At 33.8% G+C, this 21,618-nt stretch overlaps 1 protein-coding gene across 1 annotated transcript in view; it reads right to left on the reverse strand.

The window, feature by feature from the left end:
* Positions 1-21,618, reverse strand: part of LOC142347977 (lipoxygenase homology domain-containing protein 1-like) — a 322,517-nt gene that overhangs the window by 275,286 nt on the left and 25,613 nt on the right. The window contains exons 5-8 of the mRNA XM_075399144.1: positions 19,284-19,396; positions 14,883-15,086; positions 14,387-14,505; positions 10,831-10,927 (exon numbers count right to left, since the gene is read on the reverse strand). Of these exons, the coding sequence (XP_075255259.1) occupies positions 10,831-10,927; positions 14,387-14,505; positions 14,883-15,086; positions 19,284-19,396 (533 nt within the window). The remainder of the gene's footprint in view (positions 1-10,830; positions 10,928-14,386; positions 14,506-14,882; positions 15,087-19,283; positions 19,397-21,618) is intronic.

Consider the following 21,618-nt stretch of genomic DNA (forward strand, 5'->3'; position numbering starts at 1 on the left):
TTCGATTTTCGAAAACAATTAATTTCAATGAAATCCCTAAAATGTTCACTTATATCTCCAGAGGAAGCAAGTGAGACATGTCATTATCCAATTTCCAATTGCGCAAAATCTCAAAGCCTACGGTTGATGTTAAGTTAAGAAGAAAACAAAATCTTATAAAATGTACAATTAAAAAAAATCTCAAAAAGTTTACGTAATCTCGTAGTAACAGTAGTAAAAAAGACGAGAACCAAATTATCAAAACTAAAACATTTATAGAGATTAGGTAACAGTTCACTGGAAGCGGGTCTTAAATCCAATTAAGTTTTTGAAAGCAAATACTTTCAAAAGTCATAACAGACCTAAGATCTCATCAACCAGCGAAGAATTACGTTGCGATACTTTAGGGAGGCCAATTGGGCCTGTTAATAAAGAAACCCCAGAAAAAAGTCACGACCCCATAAATTGAACAGTATAGAAGTCTCTTATAGAAATTGAACAGTAAGGAAAAATTTTTTATGAAATTAATGGTCGCAGCAATCCGTCACAACATATAACAAGCGCGAAAAAAAATCTGAATCAACCAAATGAATTGAGACTTCTAATTAGTGAGATTGAGTTACATGGTTACAAAAACGAAAGCAGTAAATATACATTTTAAATAAAAAGTTTTTCTTTGAATACAATTTTAAAGTCAATTAAACAAACAGATATAAACTGAAATCTTTAACTAGGTTGAATCGTACGTCTTAGAGAAGCAATTGGGACCTATCGTTATTAGGCATATGGCGTATAGCAACAAAACGAAAGAAAAACATAGGCAAAAACAAAAAGTCAATAAAAATTTGCGAGATAACGGTGTCTCAGCGCAAAAAGCATAAACTATATAACAAAAACAATCAACATATTCAGATACACTTTTTTCCAACTTTGTGCATTTTCCCTGCAGTACTTTCCTTCAATTGGACGTGTCAATAATGTGACAATTTGACAAGAAAACAAAACGAACTCATAAAATGTGCAACTGTGCTAAAAAAATTTAAAAGGCGTAGTATCAAAACAAAGAGACCAAGAGTTGAACATTAAACCATTAAAGACATAGTTCATAACCCACAGGAAATAGCTTTATGCCTGCTTTACTGAGAGTGTGCCCCAATTTGAGAGAAATAAAATAAAACATTGGCAACAATCAAAAATTAACCGATAATTTCTTTAAAAAATATATATTCAAAGTCATAACAGATATTAGATAACAACTAAAAGAAGCTTTATACCTACCAGAAAACAACTGGATCTTTAACTGGGGACAATAAGTCATTGGGCTACAAAAAAGACAAGAAATGAAAGCAAAATTCAAGAAAAACATAAAAATTTTTGAAAACAATTGGACAGAGCAAAAAAAACCATGAGCCTGACTCTGAAACCGTAAAATTATCTCGTTGGGCCTCGTTGTTTGTAATTAGTATCTGTCAATTAATTGAGCCCTGATATGAAATTCGTATAGATAAAAAAGTTTACATAAAAAACATTTATATAGCTAAAACATTTTGAAAAAAAGTCGCGCCTCATTAAAATCTAAAATTTAGTTCATCCCAGATTTAGATCATCCCAGATGTTGCTGCACGTCTATCAAAATACTTATTTGTTCAAATGGTTACAAAGTAGATCGATATTTCAACAAAACTTTTCAGTTTGTCAAAAATAAAAATGAGTTTTGTATAAGTATCGACATTAAATTTGCACAATCCTGGCAAAATTATAATTCCATAAGTCTCTCAAAGCCAGTGGGTTTTGTCAGCCTAAAAAGAATATGGCCGCAGTTTGTTTTAAAGTATTTACTTCCAGCAAATGGGCTAAAAAAGCCAATTTGGTCTCGAAGAAAGTCGAATATTGAAAAATTTAGCGTTAATTCTAGCCAAAAAAAAATCCGATCCAAAAACTCAGCAACCCTCTCCTATCTTTAGAGATAAAATCAATAACACTATAGTTAACAATTCGAAAAAATTTTAGCAAAGGTAACGAAAATTAGGTGAAAAGTACCAAAAAAAAGAATAAAAACAGCTGAAATACGTCGAAATAACTCACGAAATTTTAAACCTCGATAACTCCCTATAAACAGCGAAAATTGAAAAAATCTTTTAATTCCATATTTCAGGATGTACGTGCTTTCTAATGATACCACGCACAACTCTCTACGATGGTTATATCGATCGACCAATATTGTCCGAACAACAAAAAAAAACATTTGAGTATATAGTTCCTCCTCCCACTAAAATGGATCGCAACAATAAATCCTGTAGATATGATCTACAAGTACAGCTAAAAATTAGAACGCCAAAAATGTTGATTGATTTTGCATATGATTCGAAAAAAAAGCGAAAGTGTGCGGGAGACAAAGTTGCGTAACTGATAAACTAATCCACAGAAACGCTTCAAATTTATTCTAAGCTAGCTGATACGTTGTCTAAATTTTTACCGTGGTATATGCCAAAATATTTGCTTTAATCACTTTATGAAAGAACTGTAGGCATTTTCTGTAATATTGCTGGCACTGAAGCGAAAGATTTTATATTTGTTTATTTTCAGAAAAGCTTACTTATGAATAGCCATTGGGATACATTTTGAAAACTAATTCTACGACTTCTCCAGATTCTTTAACAGAGCAAAGTAGAAAAATATCATCGGCATAAAGAACATATTTGCAATCCGTTGCGGTAAAATGCAGATCATTGACGGGCAAAAGGACCAAACGGCACCCTAAAGTCTTGCATAAATTATTGATTTTCGCACCGAAGTCGACTCAACCCGAAATTGCGTTCAGTCAATCAGATAACTTTCAATGAGAAATTGGCTATGCTCTACTGTGTCATATTTTGCAAATCAGGCAAGCATAATTGCCCAGGATTTTTGCTCTTCAATCCTGTCTGGACTTGATCCTTCAATACAAATCAAATGCGGCCAAAAACCGAAACGATTCGAGTTGAGATTGCCATGCTTTTTAGTGAAACTTAAAATTCTTTTTAATATACGATTCGTTTCAAAATTTTTGATAAATGAGCTTGATAAACTTTTTTTCGACTATTTTTTGGCACAGAAGTGTCAACACTTTTATAAATACCATCGACTTCTGCCAATTTCCGAAATTTAGGAGATGTAGCCTCGTCAATGCATTGGTTTAAAATATTAGTTACAGAACCAACAACAAGGTGACCTGAAACTTTGCAAACTTAATAGCTTATGTTATTATAATCAGCTAAAGTTATATTTGGCAAGGTTTTTATGATCTTAATCACCTCTTCAGATGTTGTAGTTGATATTAAAAAAACAGAAATGTATTTGTTTAAGGAAAATGTGCTGCAAAAGCGGGTCCAAGTTTTGCAAAGAAATCTTTTAATTTGCCTGCTGTTCTTATTTCTTTCTTCTCTCAAGCAGAGCAGAAATCGTTGTAGAATCTGAAAAACGGACTAATGGAAGGGTTTGTGACGAATTCTGAACTATATTATTTTTTTTCCTTGGCCTTGTGCTACTTCGAATCAATTCTTTTACTTTGATAGGCTCCTTCATTTAACTGAAATGGGGTTTTTAGCCAGCGCTGGTAAGATCTAGTTAGAACATGAATAACTTTTCGCCGATCTGTCTTACCAAAGTAATCACTTGCATCATACGGAAAGCTTCAGTGCCCGTACATCATTGAGACATTCCATAACAGTTTGAATAGACTTTTTATATTAATGTTAAGATCACCTAGTGGAGACAAAGAGATTTGAAGACTCAGTTTATCGAAAAAATTTCAGGCAGAATTTCATCTTTCAACATCATCAGGTCTTCGATCTAGTTATCAGTTGATTTTGGTGCTCTTTTTTTACATGGAAACAATTAAAAAACGGATAGTGATCCCTCATGAAAATCACGAGATTATTGTTCAACTATTCTTTTAATTCGAAGCAAACTAATCTTAATTAGTTGTTACTTTGTCAAGCATTAAAAATCAAAATAATCAAAAAAACCGAGATAATACTCTTCAGTGAAAAATCCAATTGCGGTCAATTTTTGTTATGAGTAATTTCGTTAGGTTTGGCAAAATTTAGTTTTTTTTCCAATTGGAATCATTTTTTAATTGAAAGAGGTAAGACCCCAATTCAAAATTTTTTGTTTGCTATAGAGGATTCCCTAATCATCCAACATATCGAGAATTTTTTTAAATTTGCTACGGCAATCGCTTCGAGGAAGTTTGTTAACTTTAGCATTAGGAGTTCATGAAAGGTCAAAATTATGTGGTTGCTCTATCTTCACTGCAATGTCTTTAATATCACCAATTTCTTGAAGAGCACTTTTCAAAATTGAACAAAACTATCAGGTATTGCATAACTTTTGCGGCTACAATTTTTTGTGGTAGCGATAGATCCACTGCTTTGCTTTCTTCTTAATTGCAAGCTGACGAATGGGTAAGCACAATCACAGCCCAATTCGTTGTAGAAACTGAAAAATGAAATAAAGAAAGGGTTTGTGCCGAACTTCGAACTATAGTGTTATTTTTCCTTAGTTTGCGTTGTTTCGAATCATTTCTTTTACTTTGATAGGCTCCTTCATTTACCAGTGATGTATTTTTTAGTCAGTGTTGGTAAGATTTAATTCGAACATGAAAAATTTTTTGACGATCTGTCTGACCAAAGTACTTACTTGCATAATACGGAAAGCTTCAGTGCCCGTACATCATTGACGCCGTCCATAATAGTTTGAATAGACTTTTTCATATTAAAGTTGAGATAACCTGCTGGCGACAAAGTGATTTGAAGACTCAATTTAGTGATAAAATTTGTGGCAGCATTTTTACCACTCAGCATCATCAGGTCTGCGATCTAGTAATCAGGTGATTTTGGTGCTGTATTTTTTTTAATGGAAACTATTAAAAAACGGATAGTGATCCCTTAGAAAAATCACGAGATCATTGTTCAACTGTACTTTTTATTAGGAGAAAATAAATGGTCAATTCAATTTGCAGACACTGGTTGCACTCTTGTTGGACTAAAATTGCACTGACATTATCCGTGTGACTTTACGAGTGACAGGCTTGGCTGTCTGAATTAGTTTGCCGAGACTATTTTCCCTGCAGACAATTGAATATCAGTTTAAGTTGATCAGTACATCAAATAGTTTTCAATGAATACAAAGCAGTTTTTCTAAGAATAGTTTTTTTTTATTTTAAGGGCGGTTTACCAAAATGCTTGCCGCCTCTTATACACAATCTCTCAATTTGTCAAAGTTTTTGTACTGCAGTCATTATCAAGGTAAATTGGGAGAACTCTTCCATTTTTATGCTGTCTGTTCAGAACTTGTGTTGGACAAAATCTGTTGTTTTGTGCACTTGAACTGCGTGATGTCAAATAGCAAGTCAGTCAGCTAGTAATAATTTTTCCTTAGTTATCTAATTTTGAGCTGAAAATGGTCCAAATAACATATGGGAGCGGCTTCTATTAGTTGTTAATTTCTCAAGCATTGGAAATCAAAACAATCAAAAAACCGAGATAATACTCTTCAGTAAATATTCCAATTGCGGTCAAATTTTATTATGAGAAATTTCGTTAGGTTATGTGAAAGTTAGTGTTATTTTTCCCAATTGCAATCATTTTTTCTTTGAAAGAGGTCAGACCCAAATTAAAATTTCTGTTTTTGCTATAGAACAGTTCCTAATCATCAGTTGATATCGAGAACTTTTTCAAATTTGCTACGACCATTGCTTCGAGGATGCTTGTTAACTTTTTAGCATCAGGAGTTCATGAAAGTTCAAAACTATGTTGCTGCTGATGTCTTTAATGTCACCAATTTCTTGAAGAGCACTTTTCACAATTGAGCAAAATTATCAGGTTTTGCATAACTTTTGCTGCTACAATTTTTTGTGTTAGCAATAAATCCCACTGCTTTGCTTTCTTCTTAATTGCAAGCTGATGAGTGGGTATGCGCTCAATTATGTAAGCAAACAGAGCGTCCTTTATTTGACATGCCAAGAATGATTTTCGTCCAAAATTTTAACATTTATAGCCAAACTAAAAATTTCAATAATATTTGGGGGACGAAACATTATCTTTCCATTCTCCAAGAACATGGCCCGATTCATAAATATCTGTACAGGTCGAATGATTTATGTTTTCTTCCAAATTTACGCAATTTTGTTCTTCACGCCATACATTGTTTTTTCTGAAGGGGTACATTCGTCAAAATAATGCAATATTTGTATTAATGAATTTCATATTCAAGAACTTTTTCCGAATCATTAACTAGATTTATCAAAGCTAGGATTTTTTCATCTTTTTTATTTATCTCATTCATTAAAGGGGAAAAAATTGTTTACAATTTCGGACTTTCAAGCCAGTTCTTCAATTTCATCATGTCTTTTTCAGTCACTTTTAGGACAAAAATTTGCGATCGAATCAAATGAATTACGTAAATAATGGTTAAGACAACGCGCGACTGCTTCCTAACTGCTCATTTGTGTTAATTGCAACAATATATAAGAACAAAAATTAGCGTTTTATGCATTTGTGTTTTGTGTTTGTGCAACATTATATAGGTGCAATAAATGAGCTAACAGAGGAATAACAACTCAAAAAATCCTTTTAAGGGAAATCCGTATATTCAAAGATTTTAAATTTTTTTCAGTTTTTTCTGCAGCATCGTTTTGATTATAAGCCAAGTCCCTTTATATACTATCGGCTATCCAAAAGCAGCGATAGTTGAGTCAATTTCGGCTCTTTTTTGTTAAAATTCCGTCAGAAAATTTTATGAGCAGTCCAGAAGTGAATCCAGTTATAGGTTTTGAACAACTAAATTATTAGAATACAAACCCCGGTTTTCAGATTTATAATAATTTTGTGTCAGTAATTCATTATCAATTCCAAAATAAATTGCTCTCAAATACGTTTTTTATTTATAACACGGTTAATGTTTGAATAAGCAAAATGCGGAAAATTTTTTCAGCTTTACGTGAACCGCTAAAATCGTTTGTGCACATCGAAAAGAAAATTATGCGTTTTCTAGCCGTTAAACATTTAATATATGCTTGTTTTCATTATTCAAAACCACCAAATGTTTTTTCAACTCAAAGTGAAGCTGGAAAATTTGGGCAATAGTAATCAAGTTTTGATGCGACCTTCATTTCTTTATGAAGAGCGGAATCCCCTGTGATCGAACTTCAATAGAATACTAATTATTCCCCAATTTAAAGGGAAACCCCAATTTTATAAAATTCTAATCCTGTTATTTACCGACAGACAGTTCAACTTTCCACTTCCTTTCCGAAAAAGTGACCATTTGGTGAATTAAAACATCATTTCCTTCAAAATTTATTCACATCAAGTGCGAACCGTTAAATCTTAGACAATTCTGTTTACGACCCAAGGAAACTCAACCGTTTGAAAATAAATAGGCGCCAATGTTTGCTATGTGTCCCAGGAGAGAAATTTAGAATAGTTGAGCAAACAGACTAAGAAAAATAACCGAGAGTACAAAATAGTTAAAAAACGGCACAAAACTGGCCGAAGTTGACCAACGTTGGCTAGGGAGACCTGAATAAAGCGGAAAAAGGTCAAAAGTGTGTTAAAAAATTGATCAAATTGAAGTGAAAGCGGTAAAAAAAAATCTTTTCACACGGCAATTTTTTTAAAATAAAAGTTGTAAATAAGTAAACATATTTTTTTCTGCCAGAAAATTATCGACAGAAAGTGGGGAAATATTTCCCTCCAAAATTTGAAAGGGAAAAATTTATCATTAGTAGGTATTGTTAAGACAGAAGTGGGGCATAGCTGATGAGAATTAATGCACCGAAAAAATTCAAAGTTCTCCTCATGAAGGAAATGATCGCCTTTTATGCCCCCAGATTATTGACACCAATTTAAACCACCTGCGAGAGTATTGTTTATTGTATAAATCCACAAAAAGGAAACAACAACACACAAACAAACCACACTGCCAATTTGCTCTCTCACTTCTTACCACTTGCGGCCGACCGCGCGATTATTTCACAATTTATAGAAAAGCGAAAAATTGAACAAAAGAAGGGACTTCAAAAAAGTCTCTTTTTAACCAAAGCAATTTTTAATATTTATTAAACTGACTAGAGATTAGAGAAAGCTTTGTACAGAAAGCTTTAAACAAAGTTAAAGAACAAAAAATCAGTTTTATTTTCTCATAAAATTTCAATTTATATTTCATTTGGTCTGCTATTTTGTAATTCCCATCTCTGGTAAAACTAATCAGTTAATTCCTTGGAGTATTTGTTATAATTTACAATGAAGTCTATAATAATTGTTTTCTTCGTTCTGGCTATCGTGGCTATTTTGATGAAACCCAACGAGGGTCATTACGCTAGAGGATTCCCAGTTCATTACAACAAAAAAGGCAACAACCGGATCTGTTTCGCTGGACCATTAGCCAATGTAAATTAATTCTACCCAGTAAATCAATGCCTTTTCCTCACTATTCTTCCGGTAGATTTCCCTGAAATCCCGGTGGGAAAGTCACCAGAATAATCGATCAGATTTCACTTTTTCGGCAACTAATGTTTAACTTATCCTGACGAAATAAGATTTCTGGCTTTGTAAGAGGGCGAATACAGCGCTGACGGGGAACTATAATGAGAAAGTATCGGGTTAGCAGGATCATTCCGGGAATTCAGTGAGTTTATAGGGAACTTGGACAGGGAGTTGCCGGGATTTAAAAAGGCTTTTAAAAGTGATTTAACGGTTTTTTCGAGTTTTAAGCTAGGGATATTAGGAAAATTTAACACAACAAAAACTCAATAAAATTTGACCTGTATTGTTTAAAACTACACTGATTAGGTTGCAAATTTCGGTAGTTTTTTTCATTTTAAGATGGACAAAAACTTTTACTTTATTCTTCCCAAAAACGAAACAGATCCTTATAAAGATTGGAACGATATGGAAAGAGAAAGATTTGCCCAGAAGAAGGACGAAGACGATGCAACCTCAGAAGAGGGAAAAGAGTGTGAACAAGATGCTGATTGTCCCATGGGATTGGCATGCTGGGGTGAACGATGTCTGGATGTGTGAAGAACTCGAATTCTCAAATCCGAAGAGATTTAGATATCAAGTGAAATAGAGTTTAATAGACTGATATAATAGATTAAATAATTTATCCCAAGTTTTTCTCTTTTTGATGATTTTGTGCGTGTAACAATCATAGTTCAAAAAATGCTTCAAAGATTTTTTGAATCTTTTTATGTGCATTAATCTAACTAAACAATTGATAATTGCATTGACTAATTATTGCTAACATTCCATGATTGGGGAAAACAATGGCAGGTGAAGATAAAAGGAAAAAGGTCAACATGATTTTATGGCAAAGCCATTAAATTTTTATATTGTCTGTAGCTATTCTGATAATGTAACCATAACAACACAAAAGCTTCGAAAGTGTTCAAAACCCGCAATGAAGACTAGATATTTTCACAAGAACTAGGATGCAGTCTTCCATTGGTGCGATTAAGATACATGTTAACCAAATTATTATCCAAAAGAGACAAAGCTGAACAACTTTTTTTTCAAAACCAAAACTTTTTCAAACTAAAAAAGGCATACTTTAAACTAAAAATACTGAATAGATGAATTTGTAATTCCTTATTAAAACTTATGCACCTGTCGTTAGTGAGACGAATCCATTCGACTACAGAATAACGAACACAGGCAGGATTTCACCAACACTTTTGATTTAGAATTTAGAATTTTGAAGCCATAAAAACCACGATCTTTTCACAAAAAGTATAATATACGTTCATTGGCCCTATTTGCAATTTCGCGGAGATCTCAATAATTGAGCCTTGACTTGAAAGAATTATGCTCTGTTATTAATATAAAAAACAGAAATGTTTATAAACAAACAGAAAAATGCAGCCCAACTCAATCCGAGTAATTTTTGGATTGCAAAGTTCAAAATGAGACAAAAACTAGCCTTGCTATTACTGATCGTCCACTAAAACACGTTTTTAAGCCAAATGTTTTTGAAATAGATAATTTGACTAAAGAAAGCTAATATATCAAAAATAAATGATGAATTTTGAAAAATTATTGAGTTATTTTAGCAAAAAACCGGAAAAATTTTATTTCAGTAGGCTCTCAAAAAGAAGCACTAATACCAGCCCTCATTGTAGTTTGCCAGGATTGTGTCAGCAGCTTATATGTTTGTACTTCCCGCAAAGTCATAAAAAGTGGGCTACAGGAGCATTTTTTGTGCCATTTTTGAAATAAACAACTTTTGAGATAGCACTGAAATAAATAAATCCAATGACAAAAACAGCGGTTTTCTCATTGGCAGCATTTCTATATAAATGCAAAGCCCAAATTAACTGAAATTTTTTGTTTATATGGTTTGGACACCAAATACCAAACTTTGAATTCTTGTTGATGTTTACGATTTGGAGACCAGTTGGCATTTTGTGACAGTCGTATCAAGCGGCCCTTTGAAAATTTTATCAAACAGATCTTTGAAACGATAGCTTAAGCTTATTTTGGAGTCTTATTGCTTTACCGATACAAGTTTTGTAGCAATTGATTTACGAATTTGCAAATTTTAGTTATAAGCCACTAAAAATTACTGATTACTAGAAGTAAATTTCAAATTGCTCACCAGAAGACCATATAGCTGTATTGAATAAACAAAATTTCCTTTTTTAAACCAGCTTTCGCTTGAAAATACAGTCAAAATTAATCGCATAATTGCTAAAAAATTGATGAAGTCTCTAAATATAGAGAACCAAAGGTATAATGAGCTGATTAATCGCAGTCAAAACCGTCTATGACATCACAATCAACACACAATCTGATTTCTAATTTGTCTTACCATTCCGTCGCACTTTCCGTCTTTAATCTGGATGTAACAGTTGGGTCTCGTCACACTCTGGAACATCCGAACTCCACCCTCCGACACTTTCCTTACCCTGTGAAACAAAAACACTTAATGGGGAAAAATAAAGGGATGACGAAAATTTTCTTCAACACTATATCTAGAATATCCATTCCCACCATACCAAGGGCCGAAATCCAACGTTGACTGTTTTTAAAGCTCCGAATCAGCATAAAACACCGCTGCTGTAAAGGAACTGTCACAAATAACTGACCAAAAAGGACTTTTGATTACCTACTAATTGCTTAAACACAATATTGTTCAGATTTCTTTCACACAAATGAGCAACATTCACTTATATGGTTATACTTATTATAACTTATTATAACTACGGCACTTGACGGCAAAAAAAATCAACTTACAAAATTCACAGATGAATAAAAAATCATTCACATAGAGAAATTTATCGATCTCTCTAAATTAGCTTTTTGGACAAAGACAGCTCTCTTTTAGCAGCTTCTGACGTTCCACTAGTAGTAAAACCAGGTTTGTCATGCATTTTACGTACTGTATCAAATACACCCAAGATATAATGATTGAAAAATATGAGTAATTTTTGCAAAAAACGTATTTTTTTTAAAAAAAAAACGGGTATCTACGGGTAGAACGCAGCAAAGCACAAAAAAATAATAATCAAAAGTGGAATTACACGAGAAACCTTGTCTTAAAAGTAAAAAAAAACTAAAAAAAAAATTCAACTACAACTTCATATAAAAAACGTACAAGCACAACCGAAAAATTTTCTGTAGTACAACTAAGGCTTTACATTGGAACACACAATATCAGGCAAGCCATAATAAACCGCCAGACGTCTGTCTCTATACCTGATTTTAGGAAAACAAGAAATGTAAACACAAACTGCAACAATTTTCACTTTTTTTGCAAACTTTTATAGCAAAAAAACAGCTTTATACCGATAAAACTTTATTCAATTCAAAATATAAGAAATTCAATTCAAGTAACAATAAATTAATTAAAACAATTCAACAGGTAAAATATCGCGAAATTAGCCTAAAACCCTCAAAAAAGGAAAATTTTAAATTTAGCAAAAAACTACCTTGAAATATGAAAAACTTCAAAACTCTGTAAGAAGAACCCGAATATCATCATTGCAGTCTAAAAAGCTTCCCGGATAGGATATTTGAAAAACGAGCTTAAAAAGCCGCAAAAATTTTGCTCGGTTAGCGAGAATAGATGTTTGCTTCTTTTTCTAATAAAAATAAAAACAAAAAAAAAACACGTTCTTTTCTATTTTCAAATTCTTTCATCAAACAAAGTTTTTCATCACTCCCTGAATTTCTGACTGATTTTTCTGTCTTTTGTTTTTCACTGGTTTATCAAAAATAACATAGCCAGAATAATTCCTGAACAATCTCGAAAAGTCCACATCACTGAAATTCTACTCCTTGACCTGACTATCACCTAAAAACCAAAAGAAGAAAATATAACAAGTAAAAACAAAAATTAAAAAAACTTTCCGATATAACATAAGTTCATATAAAAGCAATAGGTCTTCTCCCATGAGATTGAAGAAAATGAATAGGGCACACAATACTGCAGAGGATTTAACGAACGCTAAAATTTTTGGGATTGTGATAAAATGAGAACAGAAAAGCAAAAAAAATGGACGAAAATTGTTACGTTTTCTCATATGATTGTCATAATTTTCACGAAAAGATTGTTTTCTACCTGTATTGTTACAACTTAGTAACTTAGATGAAAATTAACAATGGGTGTAACTGTGTGTAAAAAATGTGCAAAGCTCACAGATATCTCCGATTTTTACTTAAAAATTGAAAAAAAACTGTCAAATTTTTATAAAAGATTAGCAATTTTCTCAAAAGATTAGCAATTTAATTCGTAGTTGAAATAAATTAATTTAGCGTAAAGACACCCTTTAATGGTTTTAAAAAAGGTTCAAAACTGTAAGAAGCACCCGAACATCATCACCCACTCATAACCGACACCGTTCGGAATTAAATAATAAGTAAAAAAAGGAGAAATGAAATGAAAAAAATACAAAGTTGTTTCTTCCTTTCTTTACAAATTGCCCTATCTAACAATCAGTATATAACATATTGCCCTATCTTATTCTTCTTAGTTGAAATACACATAGGGTAGTTAGAAATAAAGGTTTGAACAGGAAAAAACTTATGAACAAGAAAAACAAAAAGGCCAAAAAAGTCCCAAAATAGAAACAATGGATGAAATATGAATTGATTTATCTTCCTTCAACAACAGTTAACTATCACAAATCAACTAAAAACGTCACCAAATTTACTAAAAAAAATTTTTCAGCCAAAAAAAATTAGCCGAACACAACAGATTATAAATCAAACACAAAAAGTCTAACATAGTGTCACATGTTTCTGATGGTAAAACTTCTTCCACGCGTAAAATTACTTTATTAGATAATTGAGACAAACCAATTTGATTTATAAAATTAGGGTTAAAGTTAAAAACGGCTTCGAAGAAGCAGCATGTGATAAAAAGTTCACTCGCTCAGCAGAAGGTTTTTACAAACCAGCTTTTCTCGCTCTCTTCCAGAACAATTAATGTACAAAATCACTCTACAATTTCTCTCTGCTTTTGACTTTTGCCAAGTAGATTAAACAATAAACAAAACACTTGTTTTGAGGTGCGCGATATTTGACTACATCCAGTGAAAAGAGATGTCACCGATTAACAAAATTTGAGTCGTTACAGAAATCGAGAGCACCGCACTCAAGCGCTGAGATTAAAACTCGGCAGCTATTAAAACGACTTGCACTATGAAAACGACTTGCAACTACACTCACTAACAAAAGTAAATGCACAAAATGCAGTTTACATGGTAAATTGCCTCTTTTTGAAGTCAATTTTAGTCAGCATAATTTTGGTCGTTCCTTTTGACTTTTTTGTCAACAGACGCATAATCATCAGAAGTTTAATAGATCTATTTTTGGATAAACTGACAAGCTTACTTACAGAAAAAAATCCAGATAGAAGTAGGCCAGTTTTCCATAAGCAGCTGTATTCGAGTTCAACATGAAATTTGTTCAATTCCACATATATTTGTTGAACTCACAATGCAAAAACTTGCTTAAAAGGAAGGAGGCTTGAGCAAGTTGAACAGATTTCGCGTGGGACTCGAATACAGCTGCTTATGGAAATATGGCCAACTTTTATCTGGATTTTTTTCTGTAAGTAAGCTTGTCAGATTATCCAAAAATAGATCTATTAAACTTCTGATTATTATGCGTCTGTTGACAAAAAAGTCAAAAGGAACGACCAAAATTATGTTGACTAAAATTGACTTCAAAAGAGGCAATTTTCCATGTAAACTGCATTTTGTGCGTTTACGTTTGTTAGTGAGTGTAGTAAGCGTAGCTTTAATGTATATGCAAATTTGATATGAGTAAGAAGATCTGATTAGTTACCGTCCAATACATTTATCGACTATTTCACAACCTTCACAACAACACGTCTCTTTTCTGTGTAATGTACAGGTTACCTGAAGTATGAGGTGATGTCTCGTGTGCCGTATCCGACCAGTTCACTGAGGTCGTCAATTGTGAGTGTCTTGGAGGGAGACACTTGGATGATCAGCACTCCTTGGTCACGGAACACACCCTGATCATTCAAAGAACATTTAGGTTAAAGTTGGGAGTTTTGACTTTAATTGCTAATAGTGGCATAAATAATAGCATCTGAAAAATCCCACTTATTATTTTTAATCAACTCAAAAGTAGAAATTCCAGGCAATCCTGGAAGTATCGCGCACAAAAATACTGCGTACGAAAAGTCATATAAAATCAAAGAGCTACTAAGAATTTTGCAATCCATACTAATCAAAATAAACAACAATAATAAGTACAACAATAACAATAATAGCAACAACAATAAACAAACAGTAACTATTTTTGTGGTTTACAGCGGAATCAACAAATGTTTTACTAATCAACATGATTTTTATTATTCCATTCAAATGAAAACTGAGCTGACTTAACCTTGCAGACAACATTGAAGAGGTAAGAACTCGTGTCAACAGAGCCTCTCTGCTTGGATTGACCAATTCCATCATCATTTGTATTTGCTTGTGACCCGTTCGAATGGAAGGCGAGGAAGTTGTTTGGGTTCTTGACTGATTCCAACAGAACACATCTGTCATTCTGCTGCAGAACTCGGAAGTCGCATTGTGGTCCACTGCGAAGCTAAAAAGCATAAATCAGAGTTTTTTGCTCTAAAATGGATTCTGTTATGATTTGTATTGACACGTACTCTGTAACTTCATCCTCAAACCAAGAAGATCAGGCGTCTCTCAGCAATAGTTTAAGATGATTGGAAGATGGTGAACGAGCAGTGCAACCCAAGCAATCGTTTTTTCTATGCCAACAGATATGTTGCAATGGCCAACAAAAATGTGCTTTTTTGTGGCTGGTTTTCATGTCTCACAGCTCAAGAGGATGACGTAATAAACAGTTGGAAGAGTTGAATGTCCCAAAAAACCAGAATACTGTTTTTAGGATCTTGGAAACAATAACTCGCTCTAGAAAACGAATTTCAAAAAATTCTATTTAATTCCATATTCTACCATTACAGTGCAGAGGTATACCCAAATCGTCACGGGCAGATATGCCCGATGTGTGTATCTCGTGTTCGTTTTTACTATGTTAATACATTGAAAGTGGTACAATATTGCGGAAAATAGCTACTTTAGCAGAAACCGGCAATATGGAAGGGAAATTTGAATCCCATGTTTGCAAAAGTGTCCTAATCCTAGCCGCGAAATACAAGTACAAACTTTTTAACCTATTTTTCGCACGGCTTGTATCACGCACCTGCTCCATTTGTGTATCGATTTTTCGCATGCAATGTAGCTCGATTTTGCATTTAATCCGCAATTAAGCCTAACTTAATTACTACTTATTTAATTAAACTTAACTTATTATTACTAGTAGTACTTTATTACTACTTTATTAGTACTTATAGTGCTTTATTACTACTTATTACTACTTATTATTACTATTTATTACTACTTATTTAAAATGGCCAGTCCCACTTTGATATACAAAGCCTTTGATGTGCGAGGGATTTTCGGAAAAAAATCAGTTTTTGTGGTTGCACGTATATAAAGCACTTTAAAGCTTTGAAAGCTTCAATTAAATCTTTATCAAAGTGTTTTTTGCATACTCAAAATACGCGCGATTAATAGATACCTAAATTGAGCAGAAACGTGCTACAAGATTTGTTACCTACTTTTCGCACCGAATGTTCTTTTATTTCGCAAAATTGGCGGAACCCTTTTTTGCGAAAAGTAAGATTCAAAGGATGTCTCCTAATTTCGATCATTGTATGTATCTAATTTTCGAGCCAATTTTACTAGGGCGGAAATTTTGGGGTATACCTCTGCGTCGTAATAAAATTTCTTTGCAAATCGTCGAAGAGCTCAAATTGTTCCGTCGCTAGAGATCCGCAATCTGGTTTCATCAGCAAAAAGAACATTCTGACAGAAAGAGAAAGCCTTTTTGAGCATTTTGTAACTTTTTATTAAAAAAAAGCTTTTTGTTCAAACTGGTTTTTTGCAGCATTTCTCACAGCTCAAGATGATTACGTAATAAACAGTTGGAAGAGTTGAATGTCCCAAAAAACCAGAATACTCTGTTTAGGATCTTGGAAACAATAACTCGCTCTAGAAAACGAATTTCAAAAAATTCTATTTAATTCCATATTCTACCATTACAGTGCAGAGGTATACCCAAATTATCACGGGCAGATATGCCCGATGTGTGTATCTCGTGTTCGTTTTTACTATGTTAATACATTGAAAGTGGTACAATATTGCGGAAAATAGCTACTTTAGCAGAAACCGGCAGTATGGAAGAGAAATTTGAATCCCGTGATTGCAAAAGTGTCCTAATCCTAGCCGCGAAATACAAGTACAAACTTTTAACCTATTTTTCGCACTGCTCGTATCACGCACCTGCTCCATTTGTGTATCGATTTTTCGCACGCAATGTAGCTCGATTTTGCATTTAACCCGCAATTAGGCCTAACTTAATTACTACTTATTTAATTAAACTTAACTTATTACTACTAGTATTACTTTATTACTACTTTATTAGTACTTATAGTGCTTTATTACTACTTATTACTACTTATTATTACTATTTATTACTACTTATTTAAAATGGCCAGTCCCACTTTGATATACAAATCCTTTGATGTGCGAGGGTTTTTCGGAAAAAAATCAGTTTTTGTGGTTGCACGTATAGAGATCCGCAATCTTGTTTCATCAGCAAAAAGAACATTCTGACAGAAAGAGAAAGCCTTTTTGAGCATTTTGTAACTTTTTTATAAAAAATAGCTTTTTCTTCAAACTGGTTTTTTGCAGCATTTCTCACAGCTCAAGATGATTACGTAATAAACAGTTGGAAGAGTTGAATGTCCCAAAAAACCAGAATACTGTTTTTAGGATCTTTGAAACAATAACTCGCTCTAGAAAACGAATTTCAATAAATTCTTTTTAATTCCATATTCTACCATTACAGTGCAGAGGTATACCCAAATCGTCACGGGCAGATATGCCCGATGTGTGTATCTCGTGTTCGTTTTTACTATGTTAATACATTGAAAGTGGTACAATATTGCGGAAAATATCTACTTTAGCAGAAACCGGCAAAATGGAAGGGAATATCGTATCCCGTGTTCGCAAAAGTGTCCTAATTTTAGCCGCGGAATACAAGTACAAACTTAATAACATATTTTTCGCGCGAGTTGTATCACGCATCCGCTCAATTTACGTATCAATTTTTTGCACACAATGTAGCTCGATTTCGCATATAATCCGCAATTAAGCCTAATTTAAAGCACTTTGAGCATCAAAGTGATTATAAAAGCTTTATTAACTACTTTTGTTAAAAGGAACCATTAATTGAGCTGGCGTGTTAAAATAGGTTCGACCAGTGAAAATAGATGTGTCCAATGAATATAGATTTCACCAGTGAACATAGATTCGGCCAATCCCACATTGACAAACAAAGCCTTTTTTCAGAGGGATTTTTCGGAAAAAAATCAATTTTTGTGGCACTGGGACGTACATCATATATTTCACTAAATAAGTACGGCCAGTACCACATTGACAGTCACCTGGGTGCATTCGGTGGTCTATCGAGCTGAAATAGTTAAGCATTTTTCAGAAAATTTAATTAGGATTCTAAATCTAAATGTTACTAAAATAAACAACATAGAAAATACACACGAGGATTGCTGACACAATGATTGAAACAAGTGTACCGAGACACAATGTCTTGAAACAAGTGTCCCGAAAAGTGAGTGAAGTGAAACTCAGAGAGCCGCTGCATTTAAATTTGATTGCACAATTGTTCTGTGTTATTTAAATCAATTTAAAGCTTTAAAAAGCTTCAATAAAATCTTAATTTATTAATAAATTTTAAACCACTTTTGCATGCTCAAAATGCGCGCATTTAGTTAGGCTCGATTGCGGATGAGAGATACTTTTAATGCAAATAATAGATATCTAAATTGAGCGGAAACCTGCTACAAGACTTGTAACCAAATTTTCGTTCCGAATGTTCTTTTGCAAAGTATTAAAACCACTTTTGCATGCTCAAAATGCGCGCATTTAATTAGGCTCAATTGCGGATTAGAGATACTTTGAATGCGAATAATAGATACCTAAATTGAGCGGAAACGTACTACAAGATTTGTTACCTGCTTTTCGCACCGAATGTTCTCTTATTTCGCAAAATTGGCGGAACCCCTTTTGCGAAAAGTAAGATAAAAAGGATGTCATCTAATTTTGTTCATTTTATAAAACTAATTTTCGAGCCAATTTTACTAAGGCGGAAATTTTGGGGTATACCTCTGCACTGTAATGACGCTGGACGGGCTTTTTAGTGATACCACTCAAAACTCTCTACGATGAATATATCGATCGGCCAAAATTGACTGAACAAAAAAACCCATTTGAGTATATAGTTCCTCCCCCTCAAGAGGGGTCGGAACAATTAACATCTTGAGAGTTTTTTTTTATTTTTAGGATTGGCCTCTTCTTACAGAAAATGAAAACTTAATAAGGTGCTTTAGAAAACTTATAAAACATTGTACGACCCTGTATGAGTCCCTGTCAAGTTTTCTACGGCACCGTATCCATCAACTGTACTTTATCTATTAAGAAACGATTTTATATGAAATGGATTATCTCATTCGAGCTATTTTTACCGCTAATTTTTAGTGAATAAAATCCTCACAGCTCTGAAATTACTATAAAACTTAGTGCGCGTCAAATAAGGCCGTATCAGTTTTTCTATATTTTACCGGCTATCATTTTTCTCAGAAAAAAAACAATTCTATGTCTATGGGCCGATTATTATTGGTTATGGACTTACGTCAGCATATGCTTGTTTGTTGTCTCCATTGTAAGCGAGATTATAGTTGAAGTGAGTCTCTCCTCTAAATGTCCTCATGTTGTCCTTCAACTTGTTTTTCACCACTATCACACCTAAACACACGAGAACAATTGAACTAAGCAGTAAACTTGCAAACATGTCACCTTTGCCCCTGTTAAAAATTTCTGTCAATCAAGCCTAATCTTTAGAAAATCATGAACTGGTAATGGACTAGTCACATAGCAATGTGAACATTAAAAAGTCTATGTCAAAGCAACGTCCAATAAAAAAAATAAGGGCGTGAAACAGTTTTTGAACGGTTACGCTCAATTTCAGAGACATAGCCCGCAGATTGCCGGAATAGCTGCGAAAGAATAGACCCGCGTGCCGTATAATAGAGATAGAAACAGAGACAGACCTAAATTGAGAAAAAAATCGACGCTCAAAAAGCTAGGTAAAAAACATTCAGCGATAAATTAATAAAGCTTGTTAAAGTCATCCCACAGAAGCCTCTTATTAGGGACCTTTACTGCACATATGAGTTCCTTTGACCTTAAACAAATTCAAAATAAACTTAAGTTTCAAAGTGCAAAACTCATTTTATTGAGTGAGGTAAGCCACTTAAGAGCAAAATCTAATCACGCAAAAAAAAATTTGCTGAAGAGAGTGAGAAATGACGTCACGCGCGCAAATGCCGTTAGTGAAAGGAAGAAGTCATTCAAAAAATTTGATTTTTTTCAGCTTTAGTGTGTGAACAATTGTAAAACGAAAAAGAGCGTCAGACGACGAAACATAAAACATAGCAGGGTAAGTCCTGACGTACCATTCAAAGAATCTTCATTGACTAAACAGAAAACTAAACCCAGAACGAACTATGAATGGATGGGAAACACCATTAAGAAAAAAAATCCGATCCAAAAAATCGAAAAAACAGTTAAAATCAAAGTGAAATTGCCGCGTGTGAACAAAAAAACCACTAGCGAGAAATCGAATTTTTGTTCCAACACCGTTTTCTCACTCGACTTTAAATTTAGAGCGAAAAAAATTCACGCCGCAAACAACTCGTTTTTTCGCTCCACTTCCTGTTTCGGCTTGACGAAAAATTACTACTCCAATCTTAAAAAAAAGACAGATCTTAAAAAAAAAACAAATTATTTGAATTGTTAAAAGCCAAGAGCACCGCAATATAGCTCCGCTCAGCTTACAGCTTCGCAGCTATAAAACAAAATCGCAAAGGCAACGCTAAGCCCAATGATGATTATGATAAAAAAAAATAACGGCGATCACGCAATGGGATACTAAATCACCTTTCTCGACAGAAATTGTTTTGTGAACACGCTTCAGAATAAACTTGGACATTGTCAGAACTATCTTGAGCCATGTAATAAACCTCTAAACTCAATAATTTGAAACGCTGTCTCTTTCATTACAATAGCTCAGCTGCGGTTGAAGATTAAAAGCCTTATCACAGAGACACCAGTCATTGGCAACTTAAAGAAGTGCCTTTAAACTCAAAAAGAAGCATACCATGTTAGATTGAATTGAATTGTTGGATTTATTATTTCACCTCGTCACAAAAAATTAACACATAATTTCAAAACATTACATATATACGTATTTATACTAATTGCCAAATTTAATTTACACGCATACCCGCATAACAGTATATGCCTAAAATTCTAGAAACCATAGTCGCAAGAGGATGCTTATCTTGTAAGAATCTTTCAATATCACTCATTGTCTTACAAGATGTTGCCGGATTCACGAAACATCTTACAAGTTACACCTCCATCTTGTAAGGCTCAGCGGTCATGCGAGAACGCGGCTTGAAACACGACTTAGCTGATGAACATGACATTAGCTTCTTTGGGAACCAGAAATAGGGATTGCAATTAATGTCTGTAATTTTCTAATGTCGTGCATTTAAAGAGGAACGCCAGCAAATGCTCAAAATGGGAGAACGAAAAAGATAGCACATAGAGAAATAGATAGAGAGAGAAAGAGGTGTCGCGAGAAAGAGACGCATATGAAGAAAGTTAGCACATAAAAGGTTGATGTTGAAGCGCGAAAACGAAGCAAAATAGAGAGGCGGAGATTCGCGCTGGACACACAGAAAACACATCACCGTACGCGAAAGCGTCTGGTTTAAAAAACCAAAAGAACAAAGCGAAAAAGCACGAAAGAGCGAGTGGGTGAATGCCCGGGCCGAGGAATGAGCGGAAAAAAAATGCAAGAAATGAGCGGAATTTGAGCGGACAGTTTAGCAAATTCCGCTCAAAGCCCTTACATTTTTTTTGACCGGAATGAGCGGAATTTGAGCGGAAAAAAAATGCAT

This window comes from Convolutriloba macropyga, chromosome 10, assembly GCF_964194025.1.
Source record: "Convolutriloba macropyga chromosome 10, txConMacr16.3, whole genome shotgun sequence".
Taxonomy (NCBI): domain Eukaryota; kingdom Metazoa; phylum Xenacoelomorpha; order Acoela; family Convolutidae; genus Convolutriloba; species Convolutriloba macropyga.